We start from the raw sequence: 25,952 nt of genomic DNA, 5'->3' as shown, positions 1-25,952 counted from the left end.
TTTTAAAAGGGTCAATTTCACAAAGCTGAAAATAATTAGTTAAATCAGTGGGAGGAAAAATGGAAACAATAGAAATATGAATTATAATTGGGAACTGTTTAAGGATATTTTACTAGATACCCAAAACCCACATTCCCACAGTTGAGAAAGTCATCTACTTTGGTTAAAAACAGCCTGACAGAGGGGAAGTGAAAGCAGCAATATAAAACCCACTATATAACAAATGGAAAAAAGGGGAAGTTGATAGTTTCTAATTTATATTTATTAGTAGAAATTGTCTGTTTGCTTCCCTTATCAATTTTCTACACGGAGAAATCTCTGTCCAGCCGAGTTAAGGATGATAAGGATGTGGTTGTTACTAGTAATACAGAAAAGGCAGAAATGTTCAATAAATATTTCTGGTTTGTATTTGGGAAAAAGCCAGATGATACATTTCACATCATATGATTAAATGGTTTCCATTCCAATAGTAACTAAGGAGAATGTTAAACAGAAGCTGCCAAGCTCCACACAGAGGACACTGAGAAACAGGAGGAGGACACACTCAACTTTCAGCCCAGTGGTTAGGTACTTAGCTGGGATCTAGAAGGCCCCTGGTTCAAGTCCCCCTCTGCCTGCTGAAGAGAAGAGACTGAACATGGATTTGCCACTTCTCAGATGAGTGCCTTAACCGCTGGACTACGGGATACTGTGATATGGGGCTCCCTCAGTCTCGCCTATTAAAACTATTCTACCTTGGCTAAACAAATCGCCATCAGCAAAGGGGGACCAGATCCTGTATCTCGTACCTCCCAGTCTAGAGAGTCCTTCTCTCACACTCTGGCCCAATGACCAATTATTTATCCACAGCTTAAATGGGCAAGATTCAGGGCACCCCACATCAGACTATCCCATAGCCCAGAAATTAGGGCACTCCTGAGGTGTGGCAAATCCACGTTCAAATCCCTTCTCCTCAGGCAAAGAGGAGATTTCAACTGGGGTCTTCCACATCCCAGAGCCAGTGGGCTACGAGGCTGAGGGGTGTCCTCTTTTCTTCCCTGGAAAGAACTGCCTTAGACACCTGACTCCACCAGAGGGCTCACAGCCAAGAATCCCATACAGCGAGAGCACCAGACTCTGGGATCAGACTTTGGACACACTCCTCTCTTCAGCATCCTCCATTGGCTAGCTTAGGCAGCTCCCCACCCAGGCTGCTGGCTTTCGAGAATCCCATTCTCATGTGCTGCTCTCTCCTCATTCATTGGATAGGGAGCCTGAGCACCTAAACACAAGTTTTGTGAGGCTCCTAGAATATCACTAGGATTAAGAGTTAGGCACAATGACTAAGTCCCTTTGTGAATCTAGCCTAACACGACCAGCCAGCTCTCCACAGTTGGGATTCAGTGTGCTAGACAACACGCTTTCTCCGTCATGTTCAAACAGGCTCTTGGCCTAAAATAAGGGGAAGGAAGGCACATCACATTCAAAGTTTCCAGTCAACAGATCAATTTGACTTAGAAAAGGATATTTCATCTGGATAGATTTCTATAGCACCACGCACTGGAGTATGTGTGCGCTAAGTATTGAATTCTGCCATGGTACGCAAAGGCAGCAGTGGGAGTTGTGGGCAGATACCAAGTGTGGAAATAGGCCCATAACGAGTGCCCACTGAAATGTAACGTTGGGGCTCACAGGGAATGGGAAGGGGGATCGAGATGACAAATACGTCTCTCACCGGGTGTCTGGATGCACAAGCCAGTCCTCTAAGAACAGCCATTTGTCCAGACTTCACTGGATTTCACATATCCCAGAGCATGAAGCTATACAAGGCAAGTCAGGATGAGTTTAAAAGTGTCAGACAAGTGTATTTGTCCTAAGCAGGAAGTGGCTTACTTGCTACACCCTGGTATACCGACTAATTGTTGGCAAAGCACCCACCAGAGACGGCAGCAGGGAGAAGTCAGTGGAGACAGTAATAACTAAGCGGATGGCAATTGGGAAAGGTTTCCATGGAGAATAGTGAAGTTTAGATCCTGGAAGCAGCTCCATGGGGATCTAAACAACTTTTCTAGGGTAACACACATTTCAGAATGATATTATGACATATAGAAGCAAAAGGCCAATGTCACTATTTTCCTCTAAACCTCGATTACTATTTTGCTACGAGTATGCTAAGTGTTTTCAGAGGTAACTCCTTTCTTCACGGCCAAAAAGTTTAGTAAGCATTTCCCTTGAAACCAAAATCCTAAGAACGAGAGGCAGATAGATCCAGAAACAAGATTATTCCAGATTGTTCCAGATCCAGAAACAAGATTATTTTCATGGACAATAGATTGCATTGGCTGCAATTCCCTAAGCCAGTGGTCCCCAACCTTTTCGTCTGGCGGGCGCCAGCCAAAGGACCACTGCAGCGGTGGAGCACCTGCCGAAATGCCGCTAAATTTCAGCGGCATTTTGGCAGCGACACCCCTCAATGACGCCGCTTGCCGTCGACAAGCGACGTCATCGAGAGATGTCCCCGCCGAAATTCAGGAGCAACGCCTCTTGATGACATCACTTGTCGACGGCATGCGGCGTCATCGAGAGGCATCCCCGCTGAAATTCGGCGGCATTTCAGCGGGTGCTCTCCCGGGGGTCAGGACGTGGGCGTATTAAGATGCCCCCATGGGCGCCATGGCTCCCATGGGCACTGCCGTGGGGACCACTGTCCTAAGCTGTCACATTCATTTGCATAGGAGAGCTAACTGTTTAATGTCAGTACATACCTATTTTCCTGGGCTCTTATGAAGTAAAGTAGCACTTCCAATTCAGGCATCAATTGACCTCTCCATCAGTATTACAGAAAACAAATGGTTCCATCTGAGAAGGCAGGGTGCCGCTTCAGAAGCCAATAAAACTGGAGGGACTGAGTAGTTAATGAACAGTGCTTTCCACAGTTAAGATTGTAGGATGATTTTGTCCTAAATTTACAACTGATTAAAACTTAAGGGAATCAAGTCATTGGAACTAAAAAATAATCCAACTGTCACCCTTTATTTTCATCATTATAGACAGATACTGGTGATTTATTATTGTGCATTGAAAGTGCCATTTAATGAAGACCAGAATTGTGAAAGAAAAGAGAATCCAAAGAACCAGGGTAATAAGTGTTCGTGTTTTGGGTTTTTTTTAAATTTATTTTAAGAATAATTACCTGAAAGGTATTAAACCTTTATCTCTGTTACTTTAACTGATCAGTTAAGTGCTTTTCAAATGGAGCTCTATGAACTGACCTGTTTGGATGTAGTTTTTGTAACGTGTTACTAGCAAACTTAACTTTGAGTTGGTAAAGTTCTGTCTGGGACTAGACACGAGAACAAAGATGATCATTGAATTTTATTAGCCTCGGAAGCCCATGGAAAATATAAACCAATAACCCCTTTCTCTGCACATCAGCGAACCTGCAACAAGACACAAAACAAAATCAACACGTTTTAAGCAGTTTTCCTGCTCACCTGCAATCAGTTTTAACTCACCACACAGCAAACTGCAGTCAATCTATAAATGTTCAATTTTTATTACAAAGTATGAAAGGCAGAAAATACTGTACCTAATACACAGGAGGCTGAAACTGAAAAAGGTTAAAAAATTGAATAAAACTACATAGGAAGCAGGAAATAGCATAAAAGGATGCAACATTCCACTTTCAAGCGGTTTCATAAAAGACTGACTTAATTTACAGAGTTTCAATAATATGGTTCCAGGGTGAGGGTGTTAAAATCCACTGTAACAAAACCTTTGATATTGTGTCTCCATAAAAATAATTAAAAAAGGAATACCAGGACACTGCAGTTACTCATGGCAACAACATGTCTGAGTCTGCCCGATAATGGGATACTAGGATTCCTCTAGTACAGTATAGTAGCAAAGTTGCAAATCTCAAGCAATATGAAAGAGGGAGGAAAAAAGTGTGCAAACACCTTAGGCTATGCATGACAGCAGTAAAATCGCTATTGCTTTAACATATTTTAGTGAGAACAAGAAATCTGGGATTTCATATGTATGTTTGTACAATCATGCTACAAAGATCACACCTTCAGGAAGTTATCACAATGGGACTTGAAATGGGAACAGCAGAAGGGAATACACATAACAAAATGAACATCTCCTACTTAACTACTAGTAGTAAAAAAAAAAAGCTTCGGCTCAACAGATTTATTCATTATATTGTACACTGCTGGCAACCCAAGTTAAAAAAAAAAGATCCTTTTAAATAGCAGGTACCACAAATTCATATTCACCAGGTTGTCAAAATACCACATTGCTTCACAGCAGTACTATTTACTGCCGGAGTCCTTCCCCCTTTGTTTAGCAAGTTCTCTATGCCTTCATTCGGATTTGCCTGACCAATTACAGGCAAGTCTCATCTTATGCACATTTAACATGCACGAATTCAGCTTTGCGCAGTCAGCAAAGAAAAAAAATGAGAAAAATAATTTCAATACTGTTCCTGTAGTGTGGGCAATTCGCCTGCCATTACACTCAATGTAATTTTGACTATACGTGTTTTTTGCTTTACGCGCTGACAGCGGAACGTAACCCCAGCGTAAGATGAGACTCGCCTGTACCCTCTCTCGCGTAGAAGGAAACTTGCATATTTTACAAACAGGAAAACGGACATTCTAAGAGACGCTGACTAGTGTGTTTGACGAGAGATGGAACCAGGGCCTGTAGTTTGTTGTGGCCGCAGAACCTTGCAAGAATTAAAAGAAACCCCTCAGCATTGTCCTTTATTAGCTTATCTGAAAAGGATGCCAAGCAGGTCATTTTCCTCACTAGCAAGGAAATTCTAGATTGATGGTATCTGTGCACCAGAAGAGAGGGTTTGTGATACTAGGCAGACTAAAGGCTGTCCAGAAATCTAATGCAATAGTGTGCAACTTCCTCTTAGACCTGCTCTTGCCTCTATGTTCCGTCTCCAGTTGCCAGACAAGCACCCCGCTAGCTGGTGTCTAGTCACGTTTGTTACTATTTCAGTGCTGGTGAAAGGTGCTGGATCAAAAACCTTAGAGAGAGAGAGATCCTCTGGCTACAGCATGGGCAGTGCAAGTTTCTTCACTCACCCTACCTTTGCCAACGTACCTCACCTATGACTTAGAGCGACCTTCCCTAGGAAAATTTGGTTGCCAAGCAAGCATGGAAAAGTGCTGTTTAAGTGCCACCTACCATTAAATCCGTAGGCTTCCCTGCAGACATTAATAAGGGGGCCATCTCGAGCCAAATGTACCCCTGCCCATTAGGAATCAGATCGGGAAACCACCTCATTTCATACAGACCACAGATCAAAACAATGCCTAGACTGGGATTTGAACCAGCGGCCTTGGAGTGAAAAGCAACCGGTCATTCAGAGATACCTGAACTGCCCACTGACTGGATAATGCTTCCCTTGAGTTTGAAGTGGCAGAACCATTGTGTGTGGCAGTAGTGGGATAACGAACCCTTTCAATACTTAGAGGGAAGTATAAACAATTGTACAGCCCTACTGTGCATGGAGCTGCACCCTGTGATTTATCCATTTCTGCCTTTGCTGCATATACCAAAAGGGTTAAGGTGGTCAGTACCAAGGAATTTTGACAAGTCAAAGATCTTTGAATTCTGCATCTTAAGTCACAGAAAGCTGCATCAATTTTCCTGACATTATGGAATTGACAAAGACTGCAGAATTCACCTACCTCCCAAGATAACTATCTACCCAAACCACCTGACATTACTGCCGTATGTTTGAAAGGGCACCTAAGTCCAGGGTCCCCCAAACACAACTAGGCAATAAGAAAAGTACCCAAAAGCAGCAAAAAAAAAAAAGAGTTCAGTTTGGACAAGAGGCAAAGTTAAGTGCTTGAGAGAGCCCTCCTGGATCATGCTGTCTTCTGAATATAAAGCCTCACAGTTTGTAGCATTAACAGCATTTTCAAGTGCTCACATTTTTGGTGTTGCTTTTCAGGTGGTTCTGGCGTGAAAGAGGTCACCATGTGCTGCCAGCCAGAGCCAGTTTGGAACCGCAACATTCAGGAAACTCTCACGCTGTATTTAAGATTTTATTACTCGGACACAGGGTTCAGAGTCAAACGCCAGCCTTAAAGTACTGAGGTAGGAAGGTTATTCCATTCCTAACCCTAACAAAAATATACCTGCTAAAGTTCCATCTAGAGCATGCTCAGCTTCCTGAACTTATATTTTAAAACAAAGGTCCAAAAAAATGTACGTATGTACCAATACATTAGCACAGACATAGATTTCTCCAATCCAATCCCAGTTAAGGAACGATCTACAGATCACACAGCTGTGGATTTAGCATCTCATCAATGAATCTATTCTGGCTGCTGACCTTTTTTAGCCAGTGTTCAAAAAAAAGGAATCAGAAGCAATGCAGATGTGTGATCACAAGTAAATTTTGAAGGGATCATGAATTTTGACTCTTATGGGAAGCAAGGAAGTACCCAGGGAGCCTTAAAGTAAGGAACAACCTGCAGTGCCAACCTCTTCTCTTTCTGTACTTTGCGACCACTGAATTTCTTACTCAAAGAGATTGTCAAAGCAACTTTGACTATTAAATCCTAGCACATAGCAGGGCAAGTTTAGTTGCAGCAACCTACCACAGACGGATTTAATTCAGTGACATACAGATTTAACATACTAATGCACTGGCTCATCCTCCAGCTAGCTTTTAGAGTCTCACCTCATCTTTGGGCTGGGAGCCAAGACATATTAACTGCCCATGTGAGAGTTGGTATCCTGGGCAGTTGGGTTTTTCAAATGCAGCTCAATGGCTGGAATTAGCCAGCCAGAGAAAAGATACAAAACTAGTGAAGTTGGAGGAGAAATGGAGGAGAAATGGCACTTTCAGTCCCATTACGAAATTCACTTCTGTACCAAGCTCACTGATGCTTAGGGAAAGGTCTAAGGCAGTGGTTCTCAACCTATTTACCATTGTGGGCCACACATGCAGTCCTCTGTTTTGTGTGGTCTGCACCCACACAATATATATACTACCTGTATGGCCCTGAGGATGTCACATGGGCCACAGCTGTGTGCTGATTGGGCCACAAGCCGTCCGCAGGTTGAGAACCACTGGTCTAAGGTCTCCATCTCTATTCTCCCACTCCGATGCAAAATTCTTTAAAGGCGGTTTCTCTGTATAGTGTCGCAATCATTTAAAGAGCCACCACCAAAATGAGTCACTGAACCAGTTATTTCCACTAACTCTGGAAGAAATAATGCTTATGGAGACTTGGCAAGTGGTAAATGTAAGGTGGGCTGAGGTATTTCAATTCATCAGCACAAAGGAACTGTGCAAGATTTCCACATCTAATTGGACTTCAGCAGGTAGAATCTGCTGCTGAGTAGTTTTTTGGTCATTAACCCTCAGCACCATATACATCTCGGGGAAGGAGGGTTAATTTGCCATGCAAATAAATGAACTGATGGACAGTTCAACTCCTCCCTCATTGCCCCTTTTGTGAGAGTAGGAAGGCGGGGGCATTGAAGCCTCATTTCTTTACCTATACAGACATGCCATTTGTATTACTGAACTCCTTCTCTAGAAAGATTTGTGGTAATATTCAGGGAATGCTCATTAAGCTACCAAATGACTTCTGAAAACAAGAAGTGTCAGTGCCATACAATGTCCCCGGCTTCCCTGGGGTTCCACCTATGGAATGAGAGCAGGACATGACCCAAAGCAAGTAATGAAGCCAAAAGCAGTTCAACTGGCCAAGTGAGCAGGTGCTTCCATTGCATTCAAGGAACTTTGGATCAGGAGCCTAATCTCTAAAGACAAAGCCACAAATGTTCTGCAAGAAATCTTATGGAGGAAGGCCTCAAGATGAGGTCTCCTCAGTGTACATAACAGAACCACTTCTGCTGGTAATGGAAGCTATGAAGTTATGTGTACTCATTTAGTCTCATTTTCACATGCTCAATTCTCATTCTCTAAACTCTGTTCTTAGTCAAGGTGGGATTATATTTTTGGAAAGTTTGAGGAAAATCCCTTTTCAACTGGATGTTTATTCACTTTCCATAATGCAAAAAAGCTCTCACTATATCAACTAAAACTTCTCCAAGTGAATTGTTCTCCATGACCATCACTAAGCTGGGTGGGAGGAAGAGTGTGATTTAAAGTTGTTCAGATACCACAGTAATGCACATAGTACAAGAATCTACAGAGAAAAGAGTCAATGAGCATGTTCAATACCATTCTGCCTAATACAGCCTGTAGTGGGCAGAGAAACCACATAAGCTCAGTGTCTGGCCTGACCGTTAACAGTCTGCAGGAAACTAAGTTTCTCATTAAAACATGAACCTGTCAAGATCAGAGAGACTGGAGAAAACGGTGGACAAGAAAGAAAGTTAAGATCATGGGATCCACCATTTTTGATGCATTCTTTGTAGTTCTGCAAAAACTAAGCTTTCAGCTTAAACATTATGTTGCTATCATTTTTGCCTTCTGAAGACTGCAGCTAGAAACAGATGTACAGCTACACTGTTAACTCAGCCTTGCAGAAATCTGTCTGCAGCCAAGCAGCAGCAACTCAAACTTTACCCACACAATTTACATCAACAGAATAAGACTTCAAAGCTTAATTGGGACTATTTAAATATTAACATTATGAAAGTAGTCCTTCCCCCATCTCCCCCAAAACCCTACTTCCCCAAAACATGAAATGCAAAACTTATTGCAATGTTATGTAAACACATTTAGTTTGCAGTCAGGAAGCAAAAGGTTTATGCTTCTCTCACTGACATTAGCTTGTTTACACTGTGCCTAGTACTTGTATTTAGATACACATGCAAGAATTTTTCATGTAATATTTTTACAAGTATATCTAAATGAAAGCAGCCTACACAATATAAATGAATGTTGCTATGAGAAACACAACTTTCATTTTCTAACATGCTTGCATATTTAAGTTTAACTTTAAAGGCACAGCTCTACTTTGAAGAGTGACCAAGTTTAATGTGTGGTTCCACACTTGTGTATCAATAATTTCTGGAGCAAATGTGCTTAGAATACCAGAGATGCATGTGTAAGCTATCTGAACATGCAACCATATTAGGAATCTGAACACCAGACAGTTCTTTATGGCTCACCCATCAATAACAATTCTGCAATTGGAACGTAATGAATTTTATTGACAATGTGTGAGACTGAACAGAATGCATCTCATTCTCCCAGAGAACGGCTCTGCACTGTTAACCAGAGTAAATATCCGTCACTAATGAGAGGTGATCAGATGAATAAGATGCTTTTGTATACTGTTTTCTATTTTTTTAAAAGTCACCTGAAGGATAAGTTTTGCTGGTTGTTACCAGAAACATCTAAGATTATAATTGAAAAAGGAGACATCTCTATTTTTCAATTTTAATCTGCACTTGACAGCAGGCTGAACATTTAGTTTCATTGACTCCATGACTCTGTCCCTCCATGTAGAACATGAGGGACAGAGCATTTAAAATAGAAACCTGTGGTTGCAAGAGAGTTGACTGGGGACTTGGGAGAGACGGTGTATACAACTGAAGCTACTATTTGGAAGCCTAATATTCTTAGAAAAATTGGAAGCCTAATATTCTTAGAAAAATTAATTAAATGTTGCCTTTTTATGTATAATGCTGCCTTTGGTTTTCAGTCAATATCAAGATTGTCTCTCAAGGTAATGAGTCAGGGTCAGCTGATCTGGATCTTGACCTATTCAGCTCAGTCTATTGTTACAGAACAAGGTGATGGTTAGACCTCACCACAGTGCGGTGTTCAGTTTGTCACCTTCTCATTTGAAGGGTATTGCAGTTAGCTGATCAAAACAAGAAAAATGACAACATTCAAACTACCTGCCATGTTAAAACGACAAAGAATTTTGCTATCCCTCCGCATAAAGCATCATGGTGACAGAGGGCCGGCCTCGCTCCCCTTTTCCTTTCCACTTCAGAAAGGGAACTTGGCTGAAAACAGAAGGCTCCCCTCACGCCATACCTATCCTGCTCCTCTTACAAGAGTTGCAGTATGTAAGAATGACAGCTAGAGCCAAAACAAGGTCTCCATTTGAGACACACGTTGGACAACTTCTTTTCATTTAGACCCAACCCTGTATGTTACTTTAGGAAACTTTCCTTTACAGGGGGCATGACTTGCCTTTGGACAGCAGACCACCTGTTCTAACTGCTTCGATCACATTCATCCACCAAGATCTGACAGTACAATGCTAATGCTTCTCTCCTTGTGAATCTTGTCACCATTCAGTTAAGTCATTCAGCTGTGGGAGACTCAATAATTCAGTTATGATCTAACATACGGCCCACCACAGTAACAACTGCCTCTAGCGTCAGTTAAAATGAAAGAACTGTGCGACAAGTCATGGTACGTCACAGCACCAGGTGTGGTCAGGGGCATGTAGCCAAGGCAACAGCTACAGCAACTGTTTTACTGCTAGGAAGCCTACAATGATGCTTATGACCCATCATCATCAACAGATCCTGCTTGGGGCTTATGGAACTGGATCACATATCAAAAATAAGAACTGGGGTGAAGAGCCTAGTTAATAGAAACTTAGTCCAATATATAAAAACATACAAATGTTCAAACCGTTTAGGGACAGTAACAGGAATGATTAAAAATTCCTGCAAAGGCGGTGGTTAATATTAATGTCTTTTCTTTCCACCTAGTTTTGCACTTACATCTATCAAACTAATTGGATGTGCTGCCATAGCTGGCTGACAAACACATGGATATATGCAGCAACTTAAAACAGTCATTTAAAGCCTGTAATGCTCATTAACACAGTCAACAAACAGATATACAGAACTTTTTAATTGAGAAAAATATTAAAATCAAAACCCAGAAGGTCCAAGAGGCTGGGTACGTCCCTTCATTTTCTGAGTCTTGTAGGGACCAGCCGACACCTGCCATTAACTCCTGTAACAGTTTCTTGGAACAGTAGATGCAAAGCAACAAAAGATACTGGCCACTTGAAACATGTTTGTTCTTACTTTAGAGGGGAGGGGAAGTTATAAAGCCCTGCCTCAGTTTGGCACAGACCAATAGTGTTACACTCTCAAGATCTCCAGACAGTTGTTGTAGCAGATAGCTATCCAGTCCGGCTGAGTCGATGCCCACTGTACATTGTTGATTTCCCCTTCTGCTGTGTAGGCCAAGATTGGGTCCTCAATGGCACGAGGCATTTGCTGGATATCCCAGATGAGAGCCTGATGGTCATCCGCTACAAACCGGTAAGAAAGAATTTGAATCAGTCATCTCAGAAATAGGTACAGGCATATTTACATGGCTAGTTGGAGGGATAGTTTCAAAAGCAAGCTAAAATACAGAGTGAGATGTCCAAATGAAAAAAAATAACGTAAAGCTGGGCAATTCCCCAAACATGGAGAAATGAAGATCACATAAAATGAAACAACTCCACTCCACCATAACCCTGCTTGTATAGATCTTTAGCTCACTACACATCTGTGATACGGTCTCAAGGGAAATGGTGGCAGCACCATCGATAGGCACATTTAAGAACCTGCACCTGGAGAAAGCACTGAATATACACTGGCAGGAACAATCTTGCGTCGGCCAAGGGGATGGACTAGATGGAACCTAAGAGACCTTTCCTGTCTTTAACTTACGTGGTTTTAAGCTTTGTGTCCACGGACATCTGCCCAATTTTCTTAGAAAATTAATACTGTTTTCTGACTACAGACATGGGTGCACAGCTCCCAGTGACTTAAATGGGAGCCCACACACTTAGCCAAAACCAAAAGTATGGTCTAATGGATGTTAAGAAGCCATATAGTGAACCTCTCTACTGTGTGTGCAGCAATATTACACCTTCAGCAAGAAAATGGCCCTCTGCAAAATAGTCAGCCAGAAGCGACACTAAATTCATCACAAATTAAAAATGCAGAATTCGAGCACTGTTAACAACTATAGCTTTATTACAAGGAGAGAAAACAGCCCTTTGAATAAGGTGGTTAGCTGTTAGGGAATGCACCTAAAGCTAATGAACTACTCCAACATTCATGACTTAAGAAAGGTGTTGCCTCCTTCGCAGTTCAGACACTGGGACACAGTCCCGCATTTTCAAGGTGAGACAGCCCAATGCCCAAACTGCTTAAGAGGCAACAGCTTCTTGGTTTCCCTGGAGAATATTGGGAAATGGCGGAGGTAATAAAATGAGCACCTATGACACCTGGATATAGATCTAGTCTTATTTTTTTGCTCAAAGAGCTGGAGAGATTCGAGGTAGTGGAAATGATTGCAGGGGTCCCAGGATAGCGGTTCATACATTCAGAAAGTTCCTGGGGAACAGGACCAAAGAGGGGGAGAGATCTTTTCTCCTTCGCTCCCCCATGCTCACCTGCTGTACAGATATGGCAGGAAGAGTGAGGTGCCCAGGCAATGCCATTCACACATGCTCTGTGGTTGTTTAACCTGGCAACGGGTGTGCAGGGAACTCTGACATCTAGAATCACCACCTTCAGAAGCAAAAGTAAAAATGTTTGTTTATTTGTTTCCTGAAGAAAAAACAAACAAACAAAAGAAAACAAGCCATTTTGGCAGAATGTTATAAATACAGCACTGTCTCTAAAGACACACACAACTGACCAAAAGCTGTTTTAAAATAATATCTGCTTGCCAAGGACTTTTGAAAGCAGCTAGAGAATCACTCTGTACACCTTGTGTAATATGTAACACAGGAAGAGTGAATTATGAAGTTACAACTCCATGGAGGAGTACTGGTGATGTCCAACTAAAGAAAAATCTACAGTGCCTTTTGGAGTCCCTGGAGCAAGATGGAACTTCGGAGTATCAGCTCAGAGGCATAAGGACCAGCCTCAAAATCAGCTACAGGTTAAAGGAGCCTTTCAACTCCTCAAGCTTGCAGCATCCCAAGACCTACAGTTGCATATTACAGATGTAAATAAGTATGTAGACATGTGAAATCAAGTCAGCTTTTATTTTAAAAGTGTTAATATTGAAATTCAGCAAGTACGAGAACTTCAATACATTTGGAAAATGAACAATGTACAATGCAGCGAACAACTCCATAGAATAACTCCTTACAATACTTCTCTTAGAAGCTGGGCTTCTTGCAATCCGTATCTACAGCCCTGTCCCAGATACCCAATATAAAGCACTTATGTAGTGCTCTTCTCCTTCAACGTGCTTTACAAACATTGACTAATCAGTAAGCCCATCTAAAAAGTCCCAACTGCTGAAGCCTATAGGGCAAATGGTCAGTGCCTTACCTCCATACCATCCATGGCCATTGTTGCAAGATAGTTGGGATCCTGCTTGTTCCAGCAGAGACGCAGCAACGGATGGTGCTGTGGATCCTCATAGATAATGGTGCTGTGCTCCAGATGGCGAAGGTCAAACATCCGCACTGAGCCATCTGCGCCAACTGACGCAAACATGTCTCTCCCGCCACCCGCGCGGCTAAATGCAATGTCATATACCTGCTCAGTGATAGGGGAGATAAGAAAATGGCATTATTTTAATGGCATCATTTTGGCTCCCATTTCTCCATTTTCAAGGAATGTGCCCTATTAATTCTTCCTCCTCCTCCCAGTTAGTGTTTGCAAACACAAGAACAGCACACAGCCACGTCAAAGTAGTGACAGCACTGCTTTCTAGACAGTTTGAGATGGGAGCATGCTAGGAGTGCTAACCACACAGCTGTAGCAGCTGTGCCAGCGTCTTCATTATCTACATCTGGGCCTTTTCCTCTCCAATAAAAATATCACCATTACATAGCTGGACTGCATGTACTACATATACTTACTCTCAGAGAAAAATACAGAAGTCTTAAGCTCCAGTGTGGCACCAGTTTATTACCAGATATGTTCTCTGTTTGGGGAATGCACTAAGAGGGCTTTTCCATCTAAAGAGTGTGTCATCACTAACAATTTACTATGTCAGGCATTTGATTTTACCAGGGAATTGCAATGAATTATAGCAAATACCACAGGTATCTTGGTGTAGAACAGGGATCTCAAACTCAAATCACCACGAGGGCCACATGAGGACTAGTACATTGGCCCGAGGGCCGCATCACTGACACCTTTTCATATAAAAGGTACAAAAGCCCCCCGCACCCCTTCCATGAGGCCCTGCCTCGCCTCTTCTCACCCCGTCCCCAAAGTCCCCACCCCAACTCTGCCCCTCCCTGCCCCTGTTCCAACCCCTTCCCAAAATCCCCACCCCTGCCCCGCCTCTTCACTGCCTCCTCCCCATAGCGCCCCGCTCCCCACTCCTTCCCCCTCCCTCCTGGAAAGCGCTAAGCGCCACCAAATGGGAAGCGCCTGGAGGTAGGCAGAGGAGTGGGGATGCAGCGCACTGGGGGGCGGGGGGGGAAGAGGGGCAGTGGCTGAAGGGAGATTGGCAACTGCAGGAAATAACTCTGGGGGGTGGGGGGGCGGCGGAACAGGGAGCTTGGGGGGCCGCAGCAAATAACTCTGCAGGCCGCATGTTTGAGACCCCTGGTGTAGAATATAAAATGGCGCCTACTGGCAAATGATGCAGTTAGAGATAGAAGAGATCTAGCCTATTCCCTAGCTCAGAATATAGTTCCCCTGAGAAATGACAATTTACATGTACATAATTTTTTTAGAGAGGACTTTAAGAATGTATCAGTTCTGGTTCTATCCTCGGAGGCCTCTGCAGTAGGAGTCCAGATACTAATGCTACTTAACTTTAACAGCGGACAGAAGACAAAGCTTTACTACTAAAATTAGCTTTTTTGGGAAGTGTGGCAGAAACAAAGGTCTATTATAGGGCAAAGGGTTGTACAGGTTTGTCTAGAGTCTAGAATGACCTGCATCTCAAATTCATGCCAAGATGATTTTTACAACACACTTATTTTATATAAAAAACAATTTGTGTTATGGTATGACATGTCATTCAGTTTTTGGGAACCCTTGGGGAAGACAGTTGTGGGGGGAGAGAGAGAAGAGGTTGGTAGGAACTGTGTTGGGGAACATAGGCTTAAAGTCTAAATAAAACTACTAAAGACTCTTAATGCTCCCTGAAGTAAAGGGGCAGAAAGTCCCAGGGAATGAAAAACCCTTTCCTTTCTCCCCCACCCCATCAAAATGCTCACAGAGGCTTCCTCAGAAAGGGACAGGCAGCAAAGAATCCCTGCTCCACTCCCTCATAAATGGAGCCAGGGAGCGAGCAAACATTTAAAAAACAAAACAAAAAAAAACCACAACAGGCAGTTAGAATAAGTCTTAGAAAAATGCTTATGCTATACAGGCCATCCTACAAACCCTGAATTGCATGAGAGGGTCTGATATAAATGTCTTAAGTGTAGAGGCTGCTGTCACTACAGGGTGATTTGGGTGCCTTAACTGTATGTTTCCATTTTTTGTCCCGTCCCCCCCACCTTTTTTTTTTATTTTTTTTTAACTTTAAAGTTAAAAGAAACCTAAAGTGAAATTAAAAAACAAAGAAAACATTAAAAGGTTTTACCACCCTTAAGTTACAAATATAGCTCTCAACTTTAAACTGGAGTTAAGTTTTGTCTGGCAATATTTTATACATTTAATACAAATTAGAACAAAACAGCAAGCATATTCTGCAGGTCCACCGTCTAAAATGAGTAAAAGCAAGTATGTAGAATTCTCAGGCTACAAGCAACTTAATTTTAGACAGATATGTAATGTAGACTCCAAGTCTTTTTTCTAAATCCTCAGATTTTTCTGGAGAAAAATGGGAGCTACGTTCATTCTATAGACCTTTAACAGGTGTAATGCGGACAACGGTATGAATAAGAAAAAGGAAGAGTAATATCATCACCTCTTTGTCATGTGCAATAAGCTGGGTTTTGACATGGCCCGATACCAGATTTACTCTTCCCAATACCTGCCCAGTCTCCAGACCCCAGATAGTACAGGTTGTGTCAATACTAGAGGTACCTGAAACAAAAAGTGTCTGTTAATGGTGGTACTAACATAGATCTGCAGAAACATAATCTTATCATTTATGGGATTAGTCTCAGATGTGCTTTGAGATCTCTGGGTGAAGAGAACTCTGCATGAGCAAAGTATTAGGATTAAAATGTTTGACATGCCTGAATTAAACCATGGATCACAGGCTGGATCTGGCCTGCACAACATGTGTGGTCCACATGACTCAGGTTGTGCAGAAATTTTTAAGTCAAGTCTTTGGCCCTCATAGCTGTAGAGAAAGCCTTACAAAGATGAACCAAGCATAAAGCGATATCATGTCTGCCTGAGTGTACAGACAGCCTCAGATAATGACTCAGTGGGGTGAACTCCACTGCCCTATACAAAACTGACTGGAACATCAGCTCTAGAGCCCAATACGGGTGGTAGCGAAACCCTTCAGGGGTGGGAATTGCTGCAAAAGACGAAATGTTACTACAGAAAGGATGTATTGCTTCCTTGATCTCTGTTCAAGCTTCCCCCTGATGCTATAGGAGGTCTTGACTATGGATCAAGGGGAGTATACACCATCCTTGATTCATACCCCACCCCACAGATTATAATTAAATAATGAAGTTAGCTCTCTGCTCCAAATGAGAGTGACACCTGGTTTAAATCCTGCTGCTGCAGAGGCATTTCATTGTAACAAACATGGTGCAATGGGTACCTGTGGGTACCATTGCATCTTCAGCTACAATCAAATAGCTGAACTGAGCCAGAACAGTCTGTGTATAAATTTAACACTAACAAAAGGTGCCAATCTGACAGGCCTGAAGACTGAAACCCTCTATTCAACATATAGGTTGAGCACAAGCAGCAGGGAACATCCCCAACCCACATGCACAACCCTGAACTGGAGATGCTTCGGGGGGGAAGGGGGAGTTCAGTCTCCATGGGCTGCTCTTTTGTGACATTTAAGGGAGCAGGTTTTTTGTGATGTAGAAACCTGGCCACTGAACGCCCATGAGCTCATAGTAAGTTCTAGTCACTACTCACCTGGTCTAGATTCAAAATGGTCACTTTTATATTGAGTATTTAATGTGTCAGCAGTCTTACCTAGAAGATAAGGATCCACTTCATTCCAATCAAACGACGTTAACGGGGCACAAAAATCAGAGTTCTTATTATTGTTCAGCAAGCACTCCAGTCGGGTCTCAGTTTCACCCACCTTCAGGAAGAAGTTAAATACACAATGATTGCCTTATTGAATGGCCTGGCTGCAAAATCCAAGAGGTGCCCCATAGAGCATAGGCCTTCAGAACTTCAGGTCTTAACTGTGTTTGACATTGGTTTCTTCCATAAATATCTATCCATTGTAAAGAGCTTTCAGACTGTTTGAAGTAAAACTGAGAAAGGTACATATGCTCTCCCGTAACAAGTTTCTGTTACAAAGCAACTATTGAGCCTTGCGATCACATTTAATAAGCTACTTTCATAATTCTGACACTGCTAGAATTCTCAAGATACCGCACAGCCATTGTATTGTTATTCAGAGAGGGTTCTATGTTACTTTGAAAATGTAGGTAAAAGAACAAATTATCCACTATGTTGGCTTTTAATTATGGGTCCTTTCCGTCTTCCCCCCCAGCAATATTGGTGAGCATAATGCTAGAGATAATGTGCCTCAAAAGAAATGGGACTGGGAGAGAAGGGGATCAAAATGCAATGCAGTTAATGGCACATACGTGGTCCTTTTCAAGAGGCTATTTACTTACTCTCCACACACGCAGGTAATCACCGCTGGTTGCCAACAGGTCTGGATATACTCCCTTGGTGTCAGGAATCCACATGAGCTTTGTAGTAGGATATGGGTGATCAAAGGTGTTCCTGCAAATGAACTCTGAGCTCTCCTCATCTAAACCAACAAGCTGGACCTGTAAGAAAATGTCTATCAATTAAAAACTCACTTTTCTGCTTAGCAAAATAACCATGTATATAACAATATTAAGATGTGTATCAAGTGTTGCATTTTAAATGCTATATTAGCAGTTAAGAGTCTATTAATGATATGCCAAAACAAACGCCAGTGTTCATCTTGACAAGCAGCAAGATACCTCCCACTCTTCCACCTTCTCAAGTTTTAAGGAATACAGTCTGTGGTAGGACAGATCTACTGCTAAATACAAGTAATTGATCTACCACTACCATTATATTTTGCACTTCTCTAGTACTTGCCAACCAAATAACCCCTCTAAAAGCATTTTGAGATAACAAAACCAAACCACTCAGCTCCTTCTGAGGTACAAAAGTATTAACTAATTTCATTTTATAGAAGGAGAAATTGGGGCACTGAGAGGTTAAGTGAGTTGTAAAGTCGTAACCAGAACACAGATCTGTCCCCCAAATGATGAAAGCTATTTCTTCTCTTCCACCGATGCTGCTTTCAGATTAACAAAAAAATGTGTATCAACTTTAAAAAAGGAAACATGCCCAGTCTGCCCACATATAAACCTCACAGAGCACTTCATGGTTTCAGTAGATGCATATGCATTACAGAAGCCTCTTTTCTAAGCATATGGTTTTAGCAAGGTAAGTGAATGAAAGTGACATGCTAGGGTGCCATATTTATTCTCTTTAAATGACTTTAAATCAGTTTCCAATTCAAAAGATTCACCCCAGGTCTCCAACAGCAAAGTGCTTAAAAATCATAGCAGACGGTACAACACAAGTGACGAAGTCAGAGTGACAGTATTACAAATAGTCCAAGACCTGGAAGAAGAAATCAAACTTTAAATTTTTCTGTTCCTTTATATCAAAGATTTTTAGCATGGTGGTATATAAAATTTAGTATTGACAAGCACAAATTAAGGCACAAAGTGGGGAATAATTTGAACTTCTTAAACACTTCACTGCATTCTAAACTGAAATATGTCTACACTGCACACCTTGCAGCTGCGCTGTTGTAAGGTGCACAATGTAGCCGTTCTATCGCCGGGAAAGCTCTCTCCTGGCGACAAAATAAAACCACCTCCAATGAGGGGCAGTAGCTTCGTCACCAGGAGGTGGCTCCTGCTGATGAAGCGCTCTCCACACCAGCGCTTTTTGTTGTTAGAACTTTTGTCGTTCGGGGGGTGGGGGTGTTTTTTCACACCCCTGAGCAACAAAACCTTTAACAACGGAAGTGCCAGGGTAGACAAAGCCTTAGGTATTTTTGTGGCCTGCTCAATGAACGTCTCTGCTCAGGCCTTGTCCTCCATGGGCTAGAGGTGAATGCTACAGCTAATCAGGGCCCTGCTGGCTTCGATAAAAGGCGCTGCCTGGCCTTAGCCATTCGGTTCCCGGCTGGGATCAGAGGGGGCAAGGAAGGGTGCTGCTCTCTGGAAAAAGGAACTTGAGGGTATATCCAGAGTTTGTTTTCTGGCTGCACTTTGCACAGCTCAGTTTGCAGAGAGAGAATCCAAGAACCTTAACCCTGAGATTAGGGTGAAACTAAAGGGGCCAGGTAACAAGAAGCCCAAGGAAGAGACAGCAATTAATTGAAACAAGCCATATATGGCTGTTTATAGGGTCCATCAGCTGGAACCTGGAGTAGTGAGTGGGCCCAAGTTCCCCTACCGGCCACAGGTGAAGTGGTATAAACCCCAAGAAGTGATGGAGCTTATTTGGGAGCCTGAACAAAGGGCCAAATTTAAAGGCCGCAGAGCCAGGACTGAAGACCCTCTGAGAGCAGACTGTTTATTGGACTCTAATACCACAAAAGAGGTTTGTGATGGGGCATCTAGCCCATAAAGGGTTAATAGAACCCTAGGGAGGCTGTGCAGGAGATAGCTAATTGGAGAGGGGCTGCGAGGAGCAGCCAATCGAGACCAGGCAGGCCCATATAAGAAGAGCAGCAGGGCAGAGCAGGTCAGTCACTCCCTGGAGCTTGGAGGACTGGCTGCCCTATGGGCAGAGGGCAGATAGCACCTTGGACAGAGCAGTGCTGGGCAGGATCAGGGACTGCTGGCATGCTGAGACCCTGAGACAAGGGTGGAGAAGATGCTGGGGCTGCGGGAAAGTGGCCCAGGGAAGTTGACTGAGGGGTTGGAGGGGACGCAGCATGTGGCTGCCATCTACAGGGTCCCTGAGCCGAGACCCGGAGTAGTGGGTAGGCCTGGGTCCTCCTCTTCCTCAGTGGTGATTGGTGTAAGTGGCTGGACTGCCGTTCCCCTGGAAGGAGGAAGAACTGAGTGTGACACAGCCAGAGGGCTGTGTCCTGAAGAGGATGCTGCGGTTATTGTGATGACATGGGTCCAGGAGCAGAGGTGACAGTGGGTGAGACACCACCAGAAGACGGTGCACTACATATCTGATCCCCGGGACATCCAGCGGGAGGCACCGTCGCAGTGGTGAGTCACACTCTGTTGCAGGGTTCATTTGGACTTTGTGGCTTGGCTGGAGTGTCAAGCCACAGAAGACCCACCAAGGTCAGTCAGCAATCTGCTGGAGGCATCAGGGGCGAGAGGACTGAAACACCATACTCAGCCACAAACAGGCGCATGCCCCTTCAGTTCCTCTAAGTTCTTTCCTACTTTCTTCCAGCACTCAGGCAGAGAGAAGGCTTATTACAATAACTTTTCTAAGCAATACTTTACTCCTAAAGGCATTCTGCACCAAGAAAGTAAAATTTCTGTGCCAAAAATAAAAATTCTGCACACAATATTTTAAAATTCGGCAAATTTTATTTGTTAAATAAATGTGGGGACTCCAGCCTGGCATGGGGGAGCACAGGCCACTGGCTGCATGGAGGTGGGAGATCACTCTATAGCTTCCCCCAGGACATGGACTCAGCATCCAACCCTGACGCAGCGCAAGGACCAGGCCTGCCCCTCCATGTTAGGTGCACCAGGTGTGGGCAGCCAGGCAGGATCCAAGTGTGGATGGGCTTAGTGGAGGGGCAGGAGAGGATCCAGGTGTGTGTGGTTGTGTGGGACCATCTGGGTGCAGGGGAGAGCTGGATGCAAAGGGGCTTGTTAGGGGGTTCTGGATGCAACAGTAATGGGACGCTGCAGGGGGTTCCAGGTGAAGGTGGTTGGGGCTCAGTGGGGAGAGGGGACAGAGCTTAGCAGTCGGGTAGGATGCCAGGGGAGTAGAACTCAGTGGTGTGGCAATCAGGTGCAGCTGGTTGGGGCACTGTGGGGTGGGGATCTGGGTGTGGGTGGCTCATCAGGGTGGTCCAGGGTGAATGGGGCTCGTCAGGGGGGTTCTGGATGCGGGGGGTGGGTAGGTGGATGAGGTTCTGCAGGAGGGTCCTGGGTATGAGAGGGCCTGGACAGATGACAGATGGGGGAGCAGCTCCCCATACGGTGATCCCTCCCCCTGCAGCTGAGGAGCGATGGGTGTATTTGCACCCCTGGCTAATCATTCATGCCTCTCACTTGTAAACAGTGCCTTAAATGAATCCATAAACGTATTGGGTGCAGAACGTGGCAGTCTACCGGAGTGGAGGAACACCACTGAGTAACACCAAGTGACAGCTCACACCACTGCTTCCTATTGGTTTCCAGTCTGAACCTGAGTTGTTCACCTACAAAGCCCTAAATGATTTGGAACGTTACGATCAGCTAAGCTCCCTGGGTCCAAAATAGCTCATGTCTGTTGGCCTTCAGGGCATGCTGCAAGAAATGCACCTATTCCTGTGGACTGCTACAGATGGTGGGGCTTGAACCGCCTCAGGTAGGGAAATTATAAATTAGGTTTTATAGGGGGCTATATTATGTTGTCTGTCAAGATTGGGGGGTAAACTGCTGTTATATTATTCATTTTGTATCTTGCATCAGGAATGCCCTTTTAGAAGAAATCCAAAACAATACAAATCAGATAAGAATCTGTCCTGCTTTCATCCACTGCACTTCTTCCCTCACAGTAGGCAGTTCTGCTGAAGTGAATGTGAGGAGGATTGAATCTTTTTAAAAGCACCAGATATATTTTTCTTGTAAATAAGGAAGAGGCAGTAATATTGGCCTGCTTTTAGGAAATCTACCTTCCTAGAAATAGTAACAAAATGGATGAAATGCATTACAATGTTGATTTGCAACGCATTAGAAACACAGGGGAAGCAGAGAAGTCAAGAGGAATAAAATAGTTAAGAAAAATATTGTTTTGAAGCTTTAAAGTTTATGAATATGGAAAGGTGTGTTAGTTTTAATTTTTCCTTTAAATGCTGCTGACTGTACCTTTTTTTTTTTAGGTCATTAGGCTCCCTTACGTGATTGCTATGTAAGTTTGCCAGCTGAGATAAGGCACATGTAGGATGACAGTTTTCAGACCTGCCCTATAAAGCTATCCTCCTCCTGTCCCTGAAACTAATCAGTTATCAAACCAAGAACCATCATGTACTTTACAGCCCCACATTACAAAGCTCCATTTAACTGAAACTTAAATAAGTTCTTTCATGATCCCTGAGGTTATATCATACCCATGAATAGATATGGACTAGATCTGAAAGAGCCACTTTTCAACTAGCATGGCCCCAATATAGTTAGCTGGCATCTGCACCACAGGAGGACAAACTTCCATCCATTTTCCTAAATGTTTCCTTGCAACATTCAGCAAACTGGATTATATCATTATCACAAGAGTCTCAGTAGGGTAACAACCATCACATCCCAGTGCTTGTAGGTTTTGTTTGCAATCAAGAGTGAGGAGGTGTCGGAGACCATGCAGAACAAAGACACAAAGTACAGGAGACACTACCATACTCTAAGCAATAGCTACAATTTTATTTAATGAAGACTGCAATCTCCCTGCCTCCATTAGGTATCTTTTTACATGGGTAACTGTTGATATTTGTTAGCACCATGAAACTGAAAACCTATACATGTCAACAAGTCTGGCAGTGTTTGATCAAGATCCCTTCTGAGGAACAGCCAAATGTGAAGTTTGAAGATCTTGTTTCAATTTTTAGAAGACTGAAGAAAATATGTATCTTCATTTATTTCTACAGCAATATCAGGCAAACAGATTTGCACCCCACCCATCATGCCCTCTATCTTCAATTCTACATGCAAGTCTCCCACTCTCTAGTACTCAGAGGGAATGGAAAACAATGGGACAGATGTGGGGCCGTAAGAGCCCACTTGGGAATATCCCCAGGACACAGGTAAGGCTACCAAATGTTAGAGCCGCTTTAGAAATGGCCCAGACTTAGGAAAGTGCAAAGATGGCAAAGACGCCTTCTAACCACCAATCCCCTTCACATAAGCTGCACCTTCTGTTACCTGTCAAGAGTCACAGCACAGAACCTTGCCCATGCTCTTTTAATCAATCCTACCACTTCTAGTCCAATCCCCATCTGAGTTTCTTATTTTAGGTCCTTTGCATACACAGTGCTAGAGCATCATATTTACAATAGATTGTTACCTGACATCATGCATATAGCTAGAGAGTGCAGCTGCCTTTCTTAATCAAATGCTTTGGATTTAATTATGAGACCATTGTTCTGTTAACCTCTCAGATTTTGGTCAGTTTGATGGCATTGACAGGGTAGTGTCAGATCACTGACAGAGTATCAGAAGATAAGCATATTGAAACAGTTCTTGTACAGCAGAAGCCATTGAAAACTCACCCTTTGCCAACCACAAATACAAAATTACCATAGAAACATACTAAAGTACTGGGTTAACACTGGTATCTCAGATACCACACTGTGAAAAACTGTTGACAAATGCTGACAATAGCTGTCATCACATTTTTCAGGGAGTGTTTCTCATTTGTCCTATAATGCTTTAACTTTCAGATCTTTTGGAATTGGCCACTGTAAGGGGCTTCCAAAGAGTATTAGTGTTTTCCCTCCCAAAGAACTCTAACCAGATAACTGGATTTAATTAGTATTTAAAAAAATAAAAAAATCTTCGGGTTGAAACCAAGCTGGAAAGTTTCAGGTCAAGAGAATTTTTGGAGGAAGTGGCAATTGTCATTACATTCATTCATTATCTGACACTATGACAAAGACCAAATCTCTCTCGACCCAAAAATGAGCATTAACCCAACACAACTTAGTTTATTTTCCTCCCTACTGCCACTCCACATTCTTAGAAGAGAAACGTACATATCTCTCTGCAAATTTACCATCTGCTATTACAGCACCTAATATTAATGTAACTGAAACACACTTTTTTCAGTCCATTCAACAGCCCTCTGTATAGTTAGTTTCCTCCTGTTTGTATGGGTCTTTCACACAGAAATGGGAGATTTAAACGGGAAAATGCAATTGTAAAATGAAAAAGTTGGCATGGGAATGCAAGGGAGAGTATAGTGCCATAAGGTATTTTTAACTATTTTTTTAACAAAGGAATGGTTTTCAAGTTGACAGTCCCAGAGCCGATTGTGCTTCCATGGCCCCAACATAACTCACTGAGTGTGACACACATACAGGCTGCTGGTTAAAACAACTACACATCACACTTGGATAGTGCTCTGGTCATCTACAGTGCTACATGGGCAACAATTTACTGCCCCCACCTTGTTACATTTCTCCACAAAGTTGTAAGTCATCCCACTCCCCTACACCAACTCTGTTGTACTCTTCCCTGCTCGGAGGCTTCCCATTATACAGCTCCACAAAAGGACTATGCATCCTGACCCCCAGCCTGGCTTATCTAAAAGGGATATTCATATACAACAGCTGAAGTTATAGCACTTATGAGCTTGCTGCCTAGTAATAAAATATGTTGCCTGTAAGAGGGATTACATGGGCTGCTCCTGGAAGATGAGGTCTCTTATTTAAATCTGAAGAGGGCATACAGAAGCTATAGCACACCTTGTGAGGAAGAGAGAGGAGATTCCTCTCCTAGAGGGCCATCGGAGAAAGAGCTTGCATGGGGAAAAACCTTCCTGTGTCCTGCAAAACCTTTCCCACAACAATGAAGCCTTCAGAAGCAAGGTCAAGCATTTTTAACATGAAGCCATCAGTATTCCATACCACTGAAAACTGACCACAGCCCAAACTTTCTAGTGCTGGGAAAAAAAGAGCGGCTTCCACCAAATACCCTAGGAAATGCCACACAAAACACTCTGCAATGAGACTGTGACAGCCAGCCAAGGGCGGAGCAAGACAGCCGCCCTACCCTTAACTCTCACCCCAAGGCCCCACGATCCCACCGCCCTACCCTTAACTCTGCCCCCCCGGCCATGCGATCCCACCGCCCAGCCACCCTACCCTTAACTCTTTCCCCGCCTGCGTCCCACCGCCCAGCCACTCTACCCTTAACTCTGCCCTCCCCCCACCCTGTGATCCAACTGCCCACCCACCCTACCCTTAACTCTTTCCCCCCGGCCCTACGATCCCACCGCCCAGCCACCTTACCCTTAACTCTGCCCCCGCGAGCCCAGTGCCCTACCCTTAACTCTGCCCCTGCGAGCCCACCGCCCTTCTGCGCCCCCCGGCCGGCCCCACCCCCCACGCACCTTGTTGTTGTACTCCTCCACGAAGCTGCCGAGCGCCAGGCGGAAGCGCTTGTCGGGCCGGACGCTCCAGTTCATGGCGTACACGGTCCAGGGCGCCTCGTACTTGTAGATCTCCTTCCGCTTGCCGTGCAGCGACATGGCGGGGCCGGGGGGCGCGGGCGGGGGCCACAGGCAGCCGGGGAGGGGCCAAGGGCCCAGGTGAGGCGCGCGCGGGGTCTCGGTCGAGCGGGGCCTACGGAAGCCGGGGGCAGCGGGGGACGCGGGTGGAGGGCGCCGCCGGCTCCTGGCCCCGAGTCCCGGCTTCCAAACCCGGAGGCGCTGCGAGCCGCGGCGGAGGCCGTTTGGGATTCGGCCCCTCACACAACAGGAGCGGAAACCACGCGGGCTGCCCCGCCCGCTGCGCGTCCGTTGGCTGAGTCGACCGCCACTCAGGGCATCCCGTACAGCCGTTGGGTGGGAAACCTGCCAGTCAGAAGCGTTCCGGTCTCTTATTGGCCACTGTACCGCTCATTCTAAGCAGGCGCGCGCCGCGTTAGTAGAATCACCTGCCACTCCGTTCGTTCCCGCCCCAGAAGGATGGGATGCTCTTTCTCAACATCTCATTGGCTGCG

At 44.1% G+C, this 25,952-nt stretch overlaps 1 protein-coding gene across 1 annotated transcript; it reads right to left on the bottom strand.

The window, feature by feature from the left end:
• Nucleotides 1-3,511: 3,511 nt before the first annotated feature.
• On the bottom strand, nt 3,512-25,720 carry DCAF7 (DDB1 and CUL4 associated factor 7). Its single transcript, XM_039516717.1, has 7 exons — nt 25,342-25,720; nt 17,670-17,828; nt 17,011-17,122; nt 15,806-15,924; nt 13,255-13,464; nt 12,363-12,480; nt 3,512-11,225 (listed from the first exon to the last, which is right to left on the bottom strand). The coding sequence occupies exons 1-7, from the start codon at nt 25,477-25,479 to the stop codon at nt 11,053-11,055; spliced, it is 1,029 nt and encodes a 342-aa protein (XP_039372651.1). The 5' UTR covers nt 25,480-25,720; the 3' UTR covers nt 3,512-11,052.
• Nucleotides 25,721-25,952: the final 232 nt, after the last annotated feature.

Source organism: Mauremys reevesii, linkage group 27 (assembly GCF_016161935.1).
Source record: "Mauremys reevesii isolate NIE-2019 linkage group 27, ASM1616193v1, whole genome shotgun sequence".
Taxonomy (NCBI): Eukaryota; Metazoa; Chordata; order Testudines; family Geoemydidae; genus Mauremys; species Mauremys reevesii.
Note: the sequence above shows the minus strand (reverse complement) of the source record. Positions and strands in the feature narration are given on the sequence as shown.